This window comes from Leptodactylus fuscus, unplaced genomic scaffold (assembly GCF_031893055.1).
Source record: "Leptodactylus fuscus isolate aLepFus1 unplaced genomic scaffold, aLepFus1.hap2 HAP2_SCAFFOLD_40, whole genome shotgun sequence".
Classification (NCBI taxonomy): Eukaryota; Metazoa; Chordata; class Amphibia; order Anura; family Leptodactylidae; genus Leptodactylus; species Leptodactylus fuscus.
Genome location: NW_027440423.1, coordinates 240,988 through 261,602, shown reverse-complemented (window position 1 = coordinate 261,602; position 20,615 = coordinate 240,988). Strand labels below are relative to the sequence as shown.

Genomic DNA, 20,615 nt, shown 5'->3' with positions numbered 1-20,615 from the left:
GTATATACTGCCCAGACTCCCTGTATACAGTGCCCAGACTCCCTGTATACAGTAAGTGTCCAGACTCCCTGTATATACTGCCCAGACTCCCTGTATACAGTAAGTGTCTAGACTCCCTGTATATAGTGCCCAGACTCCCTGTATACAGTAAGTGTCCAGACTCCCTGTATATACTGCCCAGACTCCCTGTATATACTGCCCAGACTCCCTGTATACAGTGCCCAGACTCCCTGTATACAGTAAGTGTCCAGACTCCCTGTATATACTGCCCAGACTCCCTGTATATACTGCCCAGACTCCCTGTATACAGTGCCCAGACTCCCTGTATACAGTAAGTGTCCAGACTCCCTGTATATACTGCCCAGACTCCCTGTATATACTGCCCAGACTTCCTGTATATACTGCCCAGACTCTCTGTATATAGTAAGTGCCCAGACTCCCTGTATATAGTGCCCAGACTCCCTGTATATACTGCCCAGACTCTCTGTATATAGTACCCAGACTCCCTGTATATAGTAAGTGCCCAGACTCTCTGTATACAGTAAGTGTCCAGACTCCCTGTATATAGTGCCCAGACTCTCTGTATACAGTAAGTGTCTAGACTCCCTGTATATACTGCTCAGACTCCCTGTATATACTGCCCAGACTCCCTGTATATAGTGCCTAGACTCCCTGTATATACTGCCCAAACTCCCTGTATATACTGCCCAGACTCCCTGTATATAGTGCCTAGACTCCCTGTATATACTGCCCAGACTCCCTGTATATACTGCCCAGACTCCCTGTATATACTGCCCAGACTCCCTGTATATAGTGCCTAGACTCCCTGTATATACTGCCCAGACTCCCTGTATATACTGCCCAGACTCCCTGTATATACTGCCCAGACTCCCTGTATATACTGCCCAGACTCCCTGTATATAGTGCCTAGACTCCCTGTATATACTGCCCAGACTCCCTGTATATACTGCCCAGACTCCCTGTATATACTGCCCAGACTCCCTGTATATAGTGCCTAGACTCCCTGTATATACTGCCCAGACTCCCTGTATATACTGCCCAGACTCCCTGTATATACTGCCCAGACTCCCTGTATATACTGCCCAGACTCCCTGTATACAGTACATTCCCCAGACTCCCTGTATATAGTGCCCAGACTCCCTGTATACAGTAAGTGTCCAGACTCCCTGTATATACTGCCCAGACTCCCTGTATATACTGCCCAGACTCCCTGTATACAGTGCCCAGACTCCCTGTATACAGTACATTCCCCAGACTCCCTGTATATAGTGCCCAGACTCCCTGTATACAGTAAGTGTCCAGACTCCCTGTATATACTGCCCAGACTCCCTGTATATACTGCCCAGACTCCCTGTATACAGTGCCCAGACTCCCTGTATACAGTACATTCCCCAGACTCCCTGTATATAGTGCCCAGACTCCCTGTATACAGTACATTCCCCACACTCCCTGTATACAGTACATTCCCCACACTCCCTGTATACAGTACATTCCCCGGCCTCCTCTTCTCTCTCCCTTATAGGACGCGGTTAGTGAAATCCTATTAATAAATCTGCTGATGTGCCGCCATGTTGCAGGGTGAGGAGTCGTTGTGGTTGTGACATCTGCGGCCTCCACAATGACATCACAACGTTACACAACAGCTAACGGACGTCTAATATAAGAAATAGAATCCCGAGATTACACAAGGAGGAAGGAAGAAATACGCGAGCCACTCCGAGATGGCTGTCACATCCCCTTTAACCAGGCCCTGCAGCTTCACATCCACATAAATAACCTGCCTGAGGTCAGAGAGTTCTCTGGACTGGAGCAAAAGCTGCCCGGACCCCCCAAATATATATATAGGGGAGCGGGGTCTCTATAATGGGGCATCCCCTGGGGTAAGAGCAGACAATCCTAAAGCTGTGCAAACCCCAAACCTGCCATACATACATATAGACCTGGAAGTGTCACTGACTACCTGGCCCCTATAGACTACCTGGCCCCTATAGACTACCTGGCCCCTATAGACTACCTGGCCCCTAAAGATTATCTGTGAATATCACTGAATACCTGGCCCCTATAGATTATCTGTGTATATCACTGAATACCTGGCCCCTATAGATTATCTCTGTATATCACTGACTACCTGACCCTTATAGACTACCTGGCCCCTATAGATTATCTGTGTATATCACTGAATACCTGGCCCCTATAGATTGTCTGTGTATATCACTGAATACCTGGCCCCTATAGATTATCTCTGTATATCACTGACTACCTGACCCTTATAGACTACCTGGCTCCTATAGATTATCTGTGAATATCACTGACTACCTGGCCCCTGTAGATTATCTGTGTATATCACTGACTATCTTTCCCCTATAGACTACCTGGCCCCTATAGATTATCTGTGTATATCACTGACTACCTGGCCCTTATAGACTACCTGGCCCCTATAGATTATCTGTGTATATCACTGAATACCTGGCCCCTATAGATTGTCTGTGTAAATCATTGACTACTTGGCTCCTATAGATTATCTCTGTATATCACTGACTACCTGGCCCCTATAGATTATCTGTGTACATCACTGACTACCTGGCCCTTATAGATTATCTGTGTACATCACTGACTACCTGGCCCCTATAGACTACCTGGTCCCTATAGATTATCTTTGTATATCACTGACTACCTGCCCCCTATAGATTATCTGTGTACATCACTGACTACCTGGCCCCTATAGATTATCTGTGTACATCACTGACTACCTGGCCCTTATAGACTACCTGGCCCCTATAGATTATCTGTGTACATCACTGACTACCTGGCCCTTATAGACTACCTGGCTCCTATAGATTATCTGTGAATATTACTGACTACCTGGCCCTTATAGACTACCTGGCCCCTATAGATTATCGGTGTATATCACTTTCTACCTGGCCCTTATAGACTACCTGGCCCCTATAGATTATCTGTGTATATCACTGACTACCTGGCCCTTATAGACTACCTGGCCCCTATAAGATTATCTTTGTACATCACTGACTACCTAGCCCCTATAGATTATCTGTGTAGATCACTGACTACCCGGCCCTTATCAACTACCTGGCCCCTATAGATTATCTGTGTATATCACTAACTACCTGGCCCCTGTAAATTATCTCTGTATATCACTGACTACCTGACCCTTATAGACTACCTGGCCCCTATAGATTATCTGTGTATATCACTGAATACCTGGCCACTGTAGATTATCTCTGTATATCACTGACTACCTGACCCTTATAGACTACCTGGCCCCTATAGATTATCTGTGTATATCACTGAATACCTGGCCCCTATAGATTATCTCTGTATATCACTGACTACCTGACCCTTATAGACTACCTGGCCCCTATAGATTATCTGTGTATATCACTGAATACCTGGCCCCTATAGATTATATGTGTACATCACTTTCTACCTGGCCCTTATAGACTACCTGGCCCCTATAGATTATCTGTGTACATCACTGACTACCTGGCCCTTATAGACTACCTGGCCCCTATAGATTATCTGTGTATATCACTGACTACCTGGCTCCTATAGATTATCTGTGAATATCACTGACTACCTGACCCTTATAGACTACCTGGCCCCTATAGATTATCTGTGTATATCACTGAATACCTGGCCCCTATAGATTATCTGTGTACATCACTTTCTACCTGGCCCTTATAGACTACCTGGCCCCTATAGATTATCTGTGAATATCACTGACTACCTGGCCCCTGTAGATTATCTGTGTATATCACTGACTATCTTTCCCCTATAGACTACCTGGCCCCTATAGATTATCTGTGTATATCACTGAATACCTGGCCCCTATAGATTATCTGTGTAATATCACTGACTACCTGACCCTTATAGACTACCTGGCCCCTATAGATTATCTGTGTATATCACTGAATACCTGGCCCCTATAGATTATCTGTGTAAATCATTGACTACTTGGCTCCTATAGATTATCTCTGTATATCACTGACTACCTGGCCCTTATAGACTACCTGGCCCCTATAGATTATCTGTGTATATCACTGACTACCTGGCTCCTATAGATTATCTGTGAATATCACTGACTACCTGGCCCCTATAGATTATCTGTGTACATCACTGACTACCTGGCCCTTATAGACTACCTGGCCCCTATAGATTATCTGTGTATATCACTGACTACCTGGCTCCTATAGATTATCTGTGTATATCACTGACTACCTGGCCCTTATAGACTACTTGGCCCCTATAGATTATCTGTGTATATCACTGACTACCTGGCCCTTATAGACTACCTGGCCCCTATAGATTATCTGTGTATATCACTTTCTACCTGGCCCTTATAGACTACCTGGCCCCTATAGATTATCTGTGTACATCACTGACTGCCTGGCCCCTATAGATTATCTGTGTAGATCACTGACTACCGGGTCCTTATCGACTACCTGGCCCCTATAGATTATCTGTGTATATCACTGACTACCTGGCCCCTGTAGATTATCTGTGTATATCACTGACTACCTGGCCCCTATAGATTGTCTCTGTATGTCACTGACTACCTGGCCCCTATAGATTATCTGTGTATATCACTGACTACCTGGCCCTTATAGACTACCTGGCCCCTATAGATTATCTGTGTACATCACTGACTACCTGGCCCCTGTAGATTATCTGTGTATATCACTGACTACCTGGCCCCTATAGATTATCTGTGAATATCACTGACTACCTGGCCCCTGTAGATTATCTGTGTATATCACTGACTACCCGGCCCCTATAGATTATCTGTGTACATCACTGACTACCTGGCCCCTATAGATTATCTGTGAATATCACTGACTACCTGGCCCCTGTAGATTATCTGTGTATATCACTGACTACCTGGCCCCTATAGATTATCTGTGTATATCACTTTCTACCTAGCCCTTATACACTATCTGGCCCCTATAGATTATGTGTGTACATCACTGACTACCTGGCCCCTATAGATTATCTGTGAATATCACTGAATACCTGGCCCCTATAGACTACCTGGCCCCTATAGATTATCTGTGTACATCACTGACTACCTGGCCCCTATAAATTATCTGTGTATATCACTGACTACCTGGTCCTTATAGACTACCTAGCCCCTATAGATTATCTGTGTACATCACTGACTACCTGGCCCCTATAGATTATCTGTGTACATCACTGACTACCTGGCCCCTATAGATTATCTGTGAATATCACTGACTACCTGGCCCCTGTAGACTACCTGGCCCCTATAGATTATCTTTGTATATCACTGACTACCTGGCCCCTATAGATTATCTTTGTATATCACTGACTACCTGGCCCCTATAGATTATCTGTGTACATCACTGACTACCTGGCCCCTATAGATTATCTGTGTACATCACTGACTACCTGGCCGCTATAGATTATCTGTGTACATCACTGACTACCTGGCCCCTATAGATTATCTGTGTACATCACTGACTACCTGGCCCCTATAGATTATCTGTGTATATCACTGACTACCTGGCCCCTATAAATTATCTGTGTACATCACTGACTACCTGGCCGCTATAGATTATCTGTGTACATCACTGACTACCTGGCCCCTATAGATTATCTGTGTACATCACTGACTACCTGGCCCCTATAGATTATCTGTGTACATCACTGACTACCTGGCCCCTATAGATTATCTGTGTATATCACTGACTACCTGGCCCCTATAAATTATCTGTGTACATCACTGACTACCTGGCCGCTATAGATTATCTGTGTACATCACTGACTACCTGGCCCCTATAGATTATCTGTGTACATCACTGACTACCTGGCCCCTATAGATTATCTGTGTACATCACTGACTACCTGGCCCCTATAGATTATCTGTGTACATCACTGACTACCTGGCCCCTATAGATTATCTGTGTACATCACTGACTACCTGGCCCCTATAGATTATCTGTGTATATCACTGACTACCTGGCCCCTATAGACTACCTGGCCCCTATAGATTATCTTTGTATATCACTGACTACCTGGCCCCTATAGATTATCTGTGTACATCACTGACTACCTGGCCCCTATAGATTATCTGTGTACATCACTGACTACCTGGCCCCTATAGATTATCTGTGAATATCACTGACTACCTGGCCCCTGTAGACTACCTGGCCCCTATAGATTATCTTTGTATATCACTGACTACCTGGCCCCTATAGATTATCTTTGTATATCACTGACTACCTGGCCCCTATAGATTATCTGTGTACATCACTGACTACCTGGCCCCTATAGATTATCTGTGTACATCACTGACTACCTGGCCGCTATAGATTATCTGTGTACATCACTGACTACCTGGCCCCTATAGATTATCTGTGTACATCACTGACTACCTGGCCCCTATAGATTATCTGTGTATATCACTGACTACCTGGCCCCTATAAATTATCTGTGTACATCACTGACTACCTGGCCCCTATAGATTATCTGTGTACATCACTGACTACCTGGCCCCTATAGATTATCTGTGTACATCACTGACTACCTGGCCCCTATAGATTATCTGTGTACATCACTGACTACCTGGCCCCTATAGATTATCTGTGTACATCACTGACTACCTCACTGACTACCTGGCCCCTATAGATTATCTGTGTACATCACTGACTACCTGGCCCCTATAGACTACCTGGCCCCTATAGATTATCTTTGTATATCACTGACTACCTGGCCCCTATAGATTATCTGTGTACATCACTGACTACCTGGCCCCTATAGATTATCTGTGTACATCACTGACTACCTGGCCCCTATAGATTATCTGTGTACATCACTGACTACCTGGCCCCTATAGACTACCTGGCCCCTATAGATTATCTTTGTATATCACTGACTACCTGGCCCCTATAGATTATCTGTGTATATCACTGACTACCTGGCCCCTATAGATTATCTGTGTACATCACTGACTACCTGGCCCCTATAGACTACCTGGCCCCTATAGATTATCTTTGTATATCACTGACTACCTGGCCCCTATAGACTACCTGGCCCCTATAGATTATCTGTGTACATCACTGACTACCTGGCCCCTATAGACTACCTGGCCCCTATAGATTATCTGTGTACATCACTGACTACCTGGCCCCTATAGATTATCTGTGTACATCACTGACTACCTGGCCCTTATAGACTACCTGGCCCCTATAGATTCAGTGCCAATGAGGGACGTCACCTTCTCCAGGTCCTCGGGTCTGATGAGCAGGGCCTGGATGTCGTCACTTCTCAGCAGGGTGTTCAGGGCCGGCTCGGTGTGTTCGGGCCCTGGAGACGTCGCCTGCTCGGGGCCCTTCTTCTTTTTCTCTGCAAAATAATAAATGTGACGACATCAATAATAAAAATCTGCAGACCCGTCCTCTGGGGGCCCCTCTGACAACTCCTCTGGGGGCTCCTCTGACAACTCCTCTGGGGACCCCTCTGACAACTCCTCTGGGGGCCCCTCTGACAACTCCACTGGGGGCCCCTCTGACAACTCCTCTGGGGGCCCCTCGGACAACTCCTCTGGGGGCTCCTCTGACAACTCCTCTGGGGACCCCTCTGACAACTCCTCTGGGGGCCCCTCTGACAACTCCACTGGGGGCCCCTCTGACAACTCCTCTGGGGGCCCCTCTGACAACTCCTCAGGGGCCCCTCTGACAACTCCTCTGGGGGCTCCTCTGACAACTCCTCAGGGGCCCCTCTGACAACTCCTCTGGGGGCCCCTCTGACAACTCCTCTGGAGCCCCTCTGACAACTCCTCAGGGGCCCCTCTGACAACTCTTCTGGGGGCCCCTCTGACAACTCTTCTGGGGGTCCCTCTGACAACTCCTCTGGGGGCCCCTCTGACAACTCCTCTGGGGGCCCCTCTGACAACTCCTCTGGGGCCCCTCTGACAACTCCTCTGGAGACCCCTCTGACAACTCCTCTGGGGACCCCTCTGACAACTCCTCCTGGGGCCCCTCTGACAACTCCTCTGGGGCCCCTCTGACAACTCCTCTGGGGGCCCCTCTGACAACTCCTCTGGGGCCCCTCTGACAACTCCTCTGGAGACCCCTCTGACAACTCCTCCTGGGGCCCTTCTGACAACTCCTCTGGAGCCCCTCTGACAACTCCTCTGGGGGCCCCTCTGACAACTCCTCTGGAGCCCCTCTGACAACTCCTCTGGGGGCACCTCTGACAACTCCTCAGGGGCCCCTCTGACAACTCCTCTGGGGGCTCCTCTGACAACTCCTCTGGGGCCCCTCTGACAACTCCTCTGGAGACCCCTCTGACAACTCCTCCTGGGGCCCCTCTGACAACTCCTCTGGGGCCCCTCTGACAACTCCTCTGGGGGCCCCTCTGACAAGTCCTCTGGGGCCCCTCTGACAACTCCTCTGGGGGCACCTCTGACAACTCCTCAGGGGCCCCTCTGACAACTCCTCTGGGGGCCCCTCTGACAACTCCTCTGGGGCCCCTCTGACAACTCCTCTGGAGACCCCTCTGACAACTCCTCTGGGGGCCCCTCTGACAATTCCTCTGGGGACCCCTCTGACAACTCCTCTGGGACCCCTCTGACAACTCCTCTGGGGGCCCCTCTGACAATTCCTCTGGGGACCCCTCTGACAACTCCTCTGGGGGCACCTCTGACAACTCCTCAGGGACCCCTCTGACAACTCCTCTGGGGGCACCTCTGACAACTCCTCAGGGGCCCCTCTGACAACTCCTCCTGGGGCCCCTCTGACAACTCCTCTGGGGCCCCTCTGACAACTCCTCTGGGGGCCCCTCTGACAACTCCTCTGGGGCCCCTCTGACAACTCCTCTGGAGACCCCTCTGACAACTCCTCCTGGGGCCCCTCTGACAACTCCTCTGGGGCCCCTCTGACAACTCCTCTGGGGGCCCCTCTGACAACTCCTCTGGGGCCCCTCTGACAACTCCTCTGGGGGCACCTCTGACAACTCCTCAGGGGCCCCTCTGACAACTCCTCTGGGGGCTCCTCTGACAACTCCTCTGGGGCCCCTCTGACAACTCCTCTGGGGGCTCCTCTGACAACTCCTCTGGAGACCCCTCTGACAACTCCTCTGGGGGCCCCTCTGACAATTCCTCTGGGGACCCCTCTGACAACTCCTCTGGGACCCCTCTGACAACTCCTCCTGGGGCCCCTCTGACAACTCCTCTGGGGGCCCCTCTGACAACTCCTCTGGGGCCCCTCTGACAACTCCTCTGGGGGCCCCTCTGACAACTCCTCTGGGGCCCCTCTGACAACTCCTCTGGGGCCCCTCTGACAACTCCTCTGGGGGCCCCTCTGACAACTCCTCTGGGGCCCCTCTGACAACTCCTCTGGAGACCCCTCTGACAACTCCTCCTGGGGCCCCTCTGACAACTCCTCCTGGGGGCCCCTCTGACAACTCCTCTGGGGCCCCTCTGACAACCTGAAGAATTACGAACATTCCCAAATACCTCAGTAAATGGTTGTCGCGGTCAGGTGTCGGTATCAGGCGGTATTCACACTGCACGCAGCTATCCCTGTATATACAACAAACCTGCTGTGTGTGATCTGCTCTGTCTGCGACCTGCGGGCTTCACAAACATGGCCGCCTGCCCCTCTGCTGCTCTACGGCAGCGCTTATCATGAGACGGCGCCAAACGCACGCGCTTAACCCCTTAGATACCGCCGTCATTGGAGAGTCCTGCCTGGTTACCATGGCGATGGCGAGGCTCCTGCGCGTGTTACGTTATGGCGGGAAACGTGGCCTGCGATAGCGGCGTGCGAATAATATAAAGGGTTAAACCCCTCCCCCGAAATAGAGAAAACCTTTCATCCAGACCGTGACGCCAAAAAGCGATAAAATCTCCCCAAAATGTAAGAAAAAAAACCGCCCTCGCACAAAACCGTCCTCGCACAAAACCGCACCTCGCACAAAACCGCCCTCGCACAAAACCGCACCTCGCACAAAACCGCACCTCGCACAAAACCGCACCTCGCACAAAACCGCCCTCGCACAAAAACCGCCCTCGTACAAAAACCGCCCTCGTACAAAAACCGCCCTCGCACAAAAACCGCCCTCGCACAAAACCGCCCTCGCACAAAAACCGCCCTCGCCCAAAAACCGCCCTCGCAGAAAAACCGCCCTCGCACAAAAACCGCCCTCGCACAAAACCGCACCTCGCACAAAACCGCCCTCGCACAAAAACCGCACCTCACACAAAACCGCCCTCAAACAAAACCGCCCTCGCACAAAAACCGCCCTCGCACAAAAACCGCCCTCGCACAAAACCGCCCTCGCACAAAACCGCACCTCGCACAAAACCGCCCTCGCACAAAAACCGCCCTCGCACAAAAACCGCCCTCGTACAAAAACCGCCCTCGCACAAAAACCGCCCTCGCACAAAACCGCCCTCGCACAAAACTGCACCTCGCACAAAAACCGCCCTCGCACAAAAACCGCCCTCGCACAAAACCGCCCTCGCACAAAAACCGCCCTCGCACAAAAACCGCCCTCGCACAAAAACCGCCCTCACACAAAACCGCCCTCGCACAAAAACCGCACCTCACACAAAACCGCCCTCGCACAAAACCGCCCTCGCACAAAAACCGCCCTCGCACAAAAACCGCCCTCGCACAAAACCGCCCTCGCACAAAAACCGCCCTCGCACAAAAACCGCCCTCGCAGAAAACCGCCCTCGCACAAAAACCGCCCTCGCACAAAAACCGCCCTCGCACAAAACCGCCCTCGCACAAAAACCGCCCTCGCCCAAAAACCGCCCTCGCAGAAAAACCGCCCTCGCACAAAAACCGCCCTCGCACAAAACTGCACCTCGCACAAAACCGCCCTCGCACAAAAACCGCACCTCACACAAAACCGCCCTCAAACAAAACCGCCCTCGCACAAAACCGCCCTCGCACAAAAACCGCCCTCGCACAAAACCGCCCTCGCACAAAACCGCCCTCGCACAAAAACCGCCCTCGCACAAAAACCGCCCTCGCACAAAACCGCCCTCGCACAAAAACCGCCCTCGCACAAAACCGCCCTCGCACAAAACCGCACCTCGCACAAAACCGCCCTCGCACAAAAACCGCCCTCGCACAAAAACCGCCCTCGTACAAAAACCGCCCTCGCACAAAAACCGCCCTCGCAAAAAACCGCCCTCGCACAAAACTGCACCTCGCACAAAAACCGCCCTCGCACAAAAACCGCCCTCGCACAAAACCGCCCTCGCACAAAAACCGCCCTCGCACAAAAACAGCCCTCGCACAAAACCGCCCTCGCACAAAAACCGCCCTCGCACAAAAACCGCCCTCGCAGAAAACCGCCCTCGCACAAAAACCGCCCTCGCACAAAAACCGCCCTCGCACAAAAACCGCCCTCGCACAAAAACCGCCCTCGCACAAAAACCGCCCTCGCCCAAAAACCGCCCTCGCAGAAAAACCGCCCTCGCACAAAAACCGCCCTCGCACAAAACCGCACCTCGCACAAAACCGCCCTCGCACAAAAACCGCACCTCACACAAAACCGCCCTCAAACAAAACCGCCCTCGCACAAAAACCGCACCTCACACAAAAACCGCCCTCGCACAAAACCGCCCTCGCACAAAAACCGCCCTCGCCCAAAAACCGCCCTCGCAGAAAAACCGCCCTCGCACAAAAACCGCCCTCGCACAAAACCGCACCTCGCACAAAACCGCCCTCGCACAAAAACCGCACCTCACACAAAACCGCCCTCAAACAAAACCGCCCTCGCACAAAAACCGCCCTCGCACAAAAACCGCCCTCGCACAAAAACCGCCCTCGTACAAAAACCGCCCTCGTACAAAAACCGCCCTCGCACAAAAACCGCCCTCGCACAAAACCGCCCTCGCACAAAACCGCACCTCGCACAAAACCGCCCTCGCACAAAAACCGCCCTCGCACAAAAACCGCCCTCGTACAAAAACCGCCCTCGTACAAAAACCGCCCTCGCACAAAAACCGCCCTCGCACAAAACCGCCCTCGCACAAAACCGCCTTCGCACAAAACCGCACCTCGCACAAAACCGCCCTCGCACAAAACCGCCCTCGCACAAAACCGCCCTCGCACAAAAACCGCCCTCGCACAAAACCGCCCTCGCACAAAACCGCCCTCGCACAAAAACCGCCCTCGCACAAAACCGCCCTCGCACAAAACCGCACCTCGCACAAAACCGCCCTCGCACAAAACCGCCCTCGCACAAAAACCGCCCTCGCACAAAACCGCCCTCGCACAAAACCGCCCTCGCACAAAACCGCCCTCGCACAAAACCGTCCTCGCACAAAACCGCACCTCGCACAAAACCGCCCTCGCACAAAACCGCACCTCGCACAAAACCGCACCTCGCACAAAACCGCCCTCGCACAAAAACCGCCCTCGTACAAAAACCGCCCTCGTACAAAAACCGCCCTCGTACAAAAACCGCCCTCGCACAAAAACCGCCCTCGCACAAAACCGCCCTCGCACAAAACCGCACCTCGCACAAAACCGCCCTCGCACAAAAACCGCCCTCGCACAAAAACCGCCCTCGTACAAAAACCGCCCTCGCACAAAAACCGCCCTCGCACAAAACCGCCCTCGCACAAAACTGCACCTCGCACAAAAACCGCCCTCGCACAAAAACCGCCCTCGCACAAAACCGCCCTCGCACAAAAACCGCCCTCGCACAAAAACCGCCCTCGCACAAAACCGCCCTCGCACAAAAACCGCCCTCGCACAAAAACCGCCCTCGCAGAAAACCGCCCTCGCACAAAAACCGCCCTCGCACAAAAACCGCCCTCGCACAAAACCGCCCTCGCACAAAAACCGCCCTCGCCCAAAAACCGCCCTCACAGAAAAATCGCCCTCGCACAAAAACCGCCCTCGCACAAAACCGCCCTCGCACAAAACCGCACCTCGCACAAAACCATCCTCGCACAAAAACCGCACCTCACACAAAACCGCCCTCAAACAAAACCGCCCTCGCACAAAAACCGCACCTCACACAAAAACCGCCCTCGCACAAAACCGCCCTCGCACAAAAACCGCCCTCGCCCAAAAACCGCCCTCGCAGAAAAACCGCCCTCGCACAAAAACCGCCCTCGCACAAAACCGCCCTCGCACAAAACCGCACCTCGCACAAAACCGCCCTCGCACAAAAACCGCACCTCACACAAAACCGCCCTCAAACAAAACCGCCCTCGCACAAAAACCGCCCTCGCACAAAAACCGCCCTCGCACAAAAACCGCCCTCGTACAAAAACCGCCCTCGTACAAAAACCGCCCTCGCACAAAAACTGCCCTCGCACAAAACCGCCCTCGCACAAAAACCGCCCTCGTACAGAAACCGCCCTCGTACAAAAACCGCCCTCGCACAAAAACCGCCCTCGCACAAAACCGCCCTCGCACAAAAACCGCCCTCGCACAAAACCGCCCTCGCACAAAACCGCACCTCGCACAAAACCGCCCTCGCACAAAAACCGCCCTCGCACAAAAACCGCCCTCGTACAAAAACCGCCCTCGCACAAAAACCGCCCTCGCACAAAACCGCCCTCGCACAAAACTGCACCTCGCACAAAAACCGCCCTCGCACAAAAACCGCCCTCGCACAAAACCGCCCTCGCACAAAAACCGCCCTCGCACAAAAACCGCCCTCGCACAAAACCGCCCTCGCACAAAAACCGCCCTCGCACAAAAACCGCCCTCGCAGAAAACCGCCCTCGCACAAAAACCGCCCTCGCACAAAAACCGCCCTCGCACAAAACCGCCCTCGCACAAAAACCGCCCTCGCCCAAAAACCGCCCTCGCAGAAAAACCGCCCTCGCACAAAAACCGCCCTCGCACAAAACCGCCCTCGCACAAAACCGCACCTCGCACAAAACCGCCCTCGCACAAAAACCGCACCTCACACAAAAACCGCCCTCGCACAAAACCGCCCTCGCACAAAAACCGCCCTCGCCCAAAAACCGCCCTCGCAGAAAAACCGCCCTCGCACAAAAACCGCCCTCGCACAAAACCGCCCTCGCACAAAACCGCACCTCGCACAAAACCGCCCTCGCACAAAAACCGCCCTCGCACAAAACCGCACCTCGCACAAAACCGCCCTCGCACAAAACCGCCCTCGCACAAAACCGCCCTCGCACAAAACCGCCCTCGCACAAAACCGCACCTCGCACAAAACCGCACCTCGCACAAAACCGCCCTCGCACAAAAACCGCCCTCGCACAAAAACCGCCCTCGCAGAAAACCGCCCTCGCACAAAAACCGCACCTCACACAAAAACCGCCCTCGCACAAAACCGCCCTCGCACAAAAACCGCCCTCGCCCAAAAACCGCCCTCGCAGAAAAACCGCCCTCGCACAAAAACCGCCCTCGCACAAAACCGCCCTTGCACAAAACCGCACCTCGCACAAAACCGCCCTCGCACAAAAACCGCACCTCACACAAAACCGCCCTCAAACAAAACCGCCCTCGCACAAAAACCGCCCTCGCACAAAAACCGCCCTCGCACAAAAACCGCCCTCGTACAAAAACCGCCCTCGCACAAAAACCGCCCTCGCACAAAACCGCCCTCGCACAAAAACCGCCCTCGTACAAAAACCGCCCTCGTACAAAAACCGCCCTCGCACGAAAACCGCCCTCGCACAAAACCGCCCTCGCACAAAAACCGCCCTCGCACAAAACCGCCCTCGCACAAAACCGCACCTCGCACAAAACCGCCCTCGCACAAAAACCGCCCTCGCACAAAAACCGCCCTCGTACAAAAACCGCCCTCGCACAAAAACCGCCCTCGCACAAAACCGCCCTCGCACAAAACTGCACCTCGCACAAAAACCGCCCTCGCACAAAAACCGCCCTCGCACAAAACCGCCCTCGCACAAAAACCGCCCTCGCACAAAAACCGCCCTCGCACAAAACCGCCCTCGCACAAAAACCGCCCTCGCACAAAAACCGCCCTCGCAGAAAACCGCCCTCGCACAAAAACCGCCCTCGCACAAAAACCGCCCTCGCACAAAAACCGCCCTCGCCCAAAAACCGCCCTCGCAGAAAAACCGCCCTCGCACAAAAACCGCCCTCGCACAAAACCGCCCTCGCACAAAACCGCACCTCGCACAAAACCGCCCTCGCACAAAAACCGCACCTCACACAAAAACCGCCCTCGCACAAAACCGCCCTCGCACAAAAACCGCCCTCGCCCAAAAACCGCCCTCGCAGAAAAACCGCCCTCGCACAAAAACCGCCCTCGCACAAAACCGCCCTCGCACAAAACCGCACCTCGCACAAAACCGCCCTCGCACAAAAACCGCCCTCGCACAAAACCGCACCTCGCACAAAACCGCCCTCGCACAAAACCGCCCTTGCACAAAACCGCCCTCGCACAAAACCGCACCTCGCACAAAACCGCACCTCGCACAAAACCGCCCTCGCACAAAAACCGCCCTCGCACAAAAACCGCCCTCGCAGAAAACCGCCCTCGCACAAAAACCGCACCTCACACAAAAACCGCCCTCGCACAAAACCGCCCTCGCACAAAAACCGCCCTCGCCCAAAAACCGCCCTCGCAGAAAAACCGCCCTCGCACAAAAAACGCCCTCGCACAAAACCGCCCTCGCACAAAACCGCACCTCGCACAAAACCGCCCTCGCACAAAAACCGCACCTCACACAAAACCGCCCTCACACAAAACCGCCCTCAAACAAAACCGCCCTCGCACAAAAACCGCCCTCGCACAAAAACCGCCCTCGTACAAAAACCGCCCTCGTACAAAAACCGCCCTCGCACAAAAACCGCCCTCGCACAAAACCGCCCTCGCACAAAAACCGCCCTCGTACAAAAACCGCCCTCGTACAAAAACCGCCCTCGCACAAAAACCGCCCTCGCACAAAACCGCCCTCGCACAAAAACCGCCCTCGCACAAAACCGCCCTCGCACAAAACCGCACCTCGCACAAAACCGCCCTCGCACAAAAACCGCCCTCGCACAAAAACCGCCCTCGTACAAAAACCGCCCTCGCACAAAAACCGCCCTCGCACAAAACTGCACCTCACACAAAAACCGCCCTCGCACAAAACCGCCCTCGCACAAAAACCGCCCTCGCCCAAAAACCGCCCTCGCAGAAAAACCGCCCTCGCACAAAAACCGCCCTCGCACAAAACCGCCCTCGCACAAAAACCGCCCTCGCACAAAACCGCCCTCGCACAAAAACCGCCCTCGCCCAAAAACCGCCCTCGCAGAAAAACCGCCCTCGCACAAAAACCGCCCTCGCACAAAAACCGCCCTCGCACAAAACCGCCCTCGCACAAAAACCGCCCTCGCACAAAACCGCCCTCGCACAAAAACCGCCCTCGCACAAAAACCGCCCTCGCACAAAACCGCCCTCGCACAAAAACCGCCCTCGCACAAAACCGCACCTCGCACAAAACCGCCCTCGCACAAAACCGCCCTCGCACAAAACCGCCCTCGCACAAAACCGCCCTCGCACAAAAACCGCCCTCGCACAAAACCGCCCTCGCACAAAACCGCCCTCGCACAAAAACCGCCCTCGCACAAAACCGCCCTCGCACAAAACCGCCCTCGCACAAAACCGCACCTCGCACAAAACCGCCCTCGCACAAAACCGCCCTCGCACAAAACCGCCCTCGCACAAAAACCGCCCTCGCACAAAAACCGCCCTCGCACAAAACCGCCCTCGCACAAAAACCGCCCTCGCACAAAACCGCCCTCGCACAAAAACCGCCCTCGCACAAAACCGCCGTCGCACAAAAACCGCCCTCGCACAAAAACCGCCCTCGCACAAAAACCGCCCTCGTACAAAAACCGCCCTCGCACAAAAACCGCCCTCGCACAAAACCGCCCTCGCACAAAACTGCACCTCGCACAAAAACCGCCCTCGCACAAAAACCGCCCTCGCACAAAACCGCCCTCGCACAAAAACCGCCCTCGCACAAAAACCGCCCTCGCACAAAACCGCCCTCGCACAAAAACCGCCCTCGCACAAAAACCGCCCTCGCAGAAAACCGCCCTCGCACAAAAACCGCCCTCGCACAAAAACCGCCCTCGCACAAAACCGCCCTCGCACAAAAACCGCCCTCGCCCAAAAACCGCCCTCGCAGAAAAACCGCCCTCGCACAAAAACCGCCCTCGCACAAAACCGCCCTCGCACAAAACCGCACCTCGCACAAAACCGCCCTCGCACAAAAACCGCACCTCACACAAAAACCGCCCTCGCACAAAACCGCCCTCGCACAAAAACCGCCCTCGCCCAAAAACCGCCCTCGCAGAAAAACCGCCCTCGCACAAAAACCGCCCTCGCACAAAACCGCCCTCGCACAAAACCGCACCTCGCACAAAACCGCCCTCGCACAAAAACCGCCCTCGCACAAAACCGCACCTCGCACAAAACCGCCCTCGCACAAAACCGCCCTCGCACAAAACCGCCCTCGCACAAAACCGCCCTCGCACAAAACCGCACCTCGCACAAAACCGCACCTCGCACAAAACCGCCCTCGCACAAAAACCGCCCTCGCACAAAAACCGCCCTCGCAGAAAACCGCCCTCGCACAAAAACCGCACCTCACACAAAAACCGCCCTCGCACAAAACCGCCCTCGCACAAAAACCGCCCTCGCCCAAAAACCGCCCTCGCAGAAAAACCGCCCTCGCACAAAAAACGCCCTCGCACAAAACCGCCCTCGCACAAAACCGCACCTCGCACAAAACCGCCCTCGCACAAAAACCGCACCTCACACAAAACCGCCCTCACACAAAACCGCCCTCAAACAAAACCGCCCTCGCACAAAAACCGCCCTCGCACAAAAACCGCCCTCGTACAAAAACCGCCCTCGTACAAAAACCGCCCTCGCACAAAAACCGCCCTCGCACAAAACCGCCCTCGCACAAAAACCGCCCTCGTACAAAAACCGCCCTCGTACAAAAACCGCCCTCGCACAAAAACCGCCCTCGCACAAAACCGCCCTCGCACAAAAACCGCCCTCGCACAAAACCGCCCTCGCACAAAACCGCACCTCGCACAAAACCGCCCTCGCACAAAAACCGCCCTCGCACAAAAACCGCCCTCGTACAAAAACCGCCCTCGCACAAAAACCGCCCTCGCACAAAACTGCACCTCACACAAAAACCGCCCTCGCACAAAACCGCCCTCGCACAAAAACCGCCCTCGCCCAAAAACCGCCCTCGCAGAAAAACCGCCCTCGCACAAAAACCGCCCTCGCACAAAACCGCCCTCGCACAAAAACCGCCCTCGCACAAAACCGCCCTCGCACAAAAACCGCCCTCGCCCAAAAACCGCCCTCGCAGAAAAACCGCCCTCGCACAAAAACCGCCCTCGCACAAAAACCGCCCTCGCACAAAACCGCCCTCGCACAAAAACCGCCCTCGCACAAAACCGCCCTCGCACAAAAACCGCCCTCGCACAAAAACCGCCCTCGCACAAAACCGCCCTCGCACAAAAACCGCCCTCGCACAAAACCGCACCTCGCACAAAACCGCCCTCGCACAAAACCGCCCTCGCACAAAACCGCCCTCGCACAAAACCGCCCTCGCACAAAAACCGCCCTCGCACAAAACCGCCCTCGCACAAAACCGCCCTCGCACAAAAACCGCCCTCGCACAAAACCGCCCTCGCACAAAACCGCCCTCGCACAAAACCGCACCTCGCACAAAACCGCCCTCGCACAAAACCGCCCTCGCACAAAACCGCCCTCGCACAAAAACCGCCCTCGCACAAAAACCGCCCTCGCACAAAACCGCCCTCGCACAAAAACCGCCCTCGCACAAAACCGCCCTCGCACAAAAACCGCCCTCGCACAAAACCGCAGTCGCACAAAAACCGCACCTCGCACAGCGCCAAATACAAAGGGAGAAAACGTTGCGGGTGGAGAAGGAAACCGCGCAATTCTTGAGAGAGACTAAATCATATCAATAACTGTAGAGATTGGTAATGGCGGCGGCGGCGGTGACCTGCAGGATGACGCACAGACATCTGTAAGTAATAATGGCGCCATCTCACCGCCCGGACTGCGAGGGCGGAGAGAGGACGCGGTCACACCTAGACGTCGCAGCGATGGCGCCCCCCACATGTAGTGTCCGTGCCCGGTACTGCGCCCCCCCCATCTCTCGGTGGTCACATGACGCTCTCCGGCACAGCAGAGCATTCTGGGACTTGTAGTGATGGCGGAAGCTTTCATTTAACCCCTCGAGTACTGCAGGGAATGGGGCTCATTCACTAGGAGCAGCACAGGACGCAGTGACGTAGCAGCTGCCATGTATATACTGTATATATATCCCGTGTCCCGGCTCCTCCTCCTCCTCCTCCGGTACCTGTCGGGGTTCGGCTCCGCGGCTCCTTCTTCCCGGTCTTGTTCGCCATGTTGTCCCGGAGAAAAAGTATCCATGGTAACGGTAAACGGTGCGCGCGCCCATAGGAATAACATAGATGTGCGCCCCCTACAGGAGACTCCATAGGAATAACATAGATGTGCGCCCCCTACAGGAGACTCCATAGGAATAACATAGATGTGCGCCCTCTAGTGGAGACTCCATAGGAATAACATAGATGTGCGCCCTCTAGTGGAGACTCCATAGGAATAACATAGATGTGCGCCCCCTACAGGAGACTCCATAGGAATAACATAGATGTGCGCCCTCTACAGGACACTCCATAGGAATAACATAGATGTGCGCCCTCTAGTGGAGACTCCATAGGAATAACATAGATGTGCGCCCCCTACAGGACACTCCATAGGAATAACATAGATGTGCGCCCCCTACAGGAGACTCCATAGGAATAACATAGATGTGCGCCCCCTACAGGAGACTCCATAGGAATAACATAGATGTGCGCCCCCTACAGGACACTCCATAGGAATAACATAGATGTGCGCCCCCTACAGGACACTCCATAGGAATAACATAGATGTGCGCCCTCTAGTGGAGACTCCATAGGAATAACATAGATGTGCGCCCCCTACAGGAGACTCCATAGGAATAACATAGATGTGCGCCCTCTAGTGGAGACTCCATAGGAATAACATAGATGTGCGCCCCCTACAGGAGACTCCATAGGAATAACATAGATGTGCGCCCTCTAGTGGAGACTCCATAGGAATAACATAGATGTGCGCCCTCTAGTGGAGACTCCATAGGAATAACATAGATGTGCGCCCCCTACAGGAGACTCCATAGGAATAACATAGATGTGCGCCCTCTACAGGAGACTCCATAGGAATAACATAGATGTGCGCCCCCTACAGGAGACTCCATAGGAATAACATAGATGTGCGCCCTCTACAGGAGACTCCATAGGAATAACATAGATGTGCGCCCTCTAGTGGAGACTCCATAGGAATAACATAGATGTGCGCCCTCTACAGGAGACTCCATAGGAATAACATAGATGTGCGCCCTCTACAGGAGACTCCATAGGAATAACATAGATGTGCGCCCTCTACAGGAGACTCCATAGGAATAACATAGATGTGCGCCCCCTACAGGAGACTCCATAGGAATAACATAGATGTGCGCCCTCTACAGGAGACTCCATAGGAATAACATAGAT

The 20,615-nt window shown here is 53.8% G+C and overlaps 1 protein-coding gene across 1 annotated transcript in view; it reads right to left on the bottom strand.

Moving 5' to 3' along the window:
* The window catches only part of MYCBPAP (MYCBP associated protein), a 107,279-nt gene extending 87,841 nt beyond the window's left edge, over nt 1-19,438 (bottom strand). Inside the window, exons 1-2 of the mRNA XM_075261798.1 lie at nt 19,379-19,438; nt 7,274-7,401 (exon numbers count right to left, since the gene is read on the bottom strand). Of these exons, the coding sequence (XP_075117899.1) occupies nt 7,274-7,401; nt 19,379-19,427 (177 nt within the window). The 5' untranslated portion in view covers nt 19,428-19,438. The remainder of the gene's footprint in view (nt 1-7,273; nt 7,402-19,378) is intronic.
* Between the last annotated feature and the right edge of the window lie 1,177 nt (nt 19,439-20,615).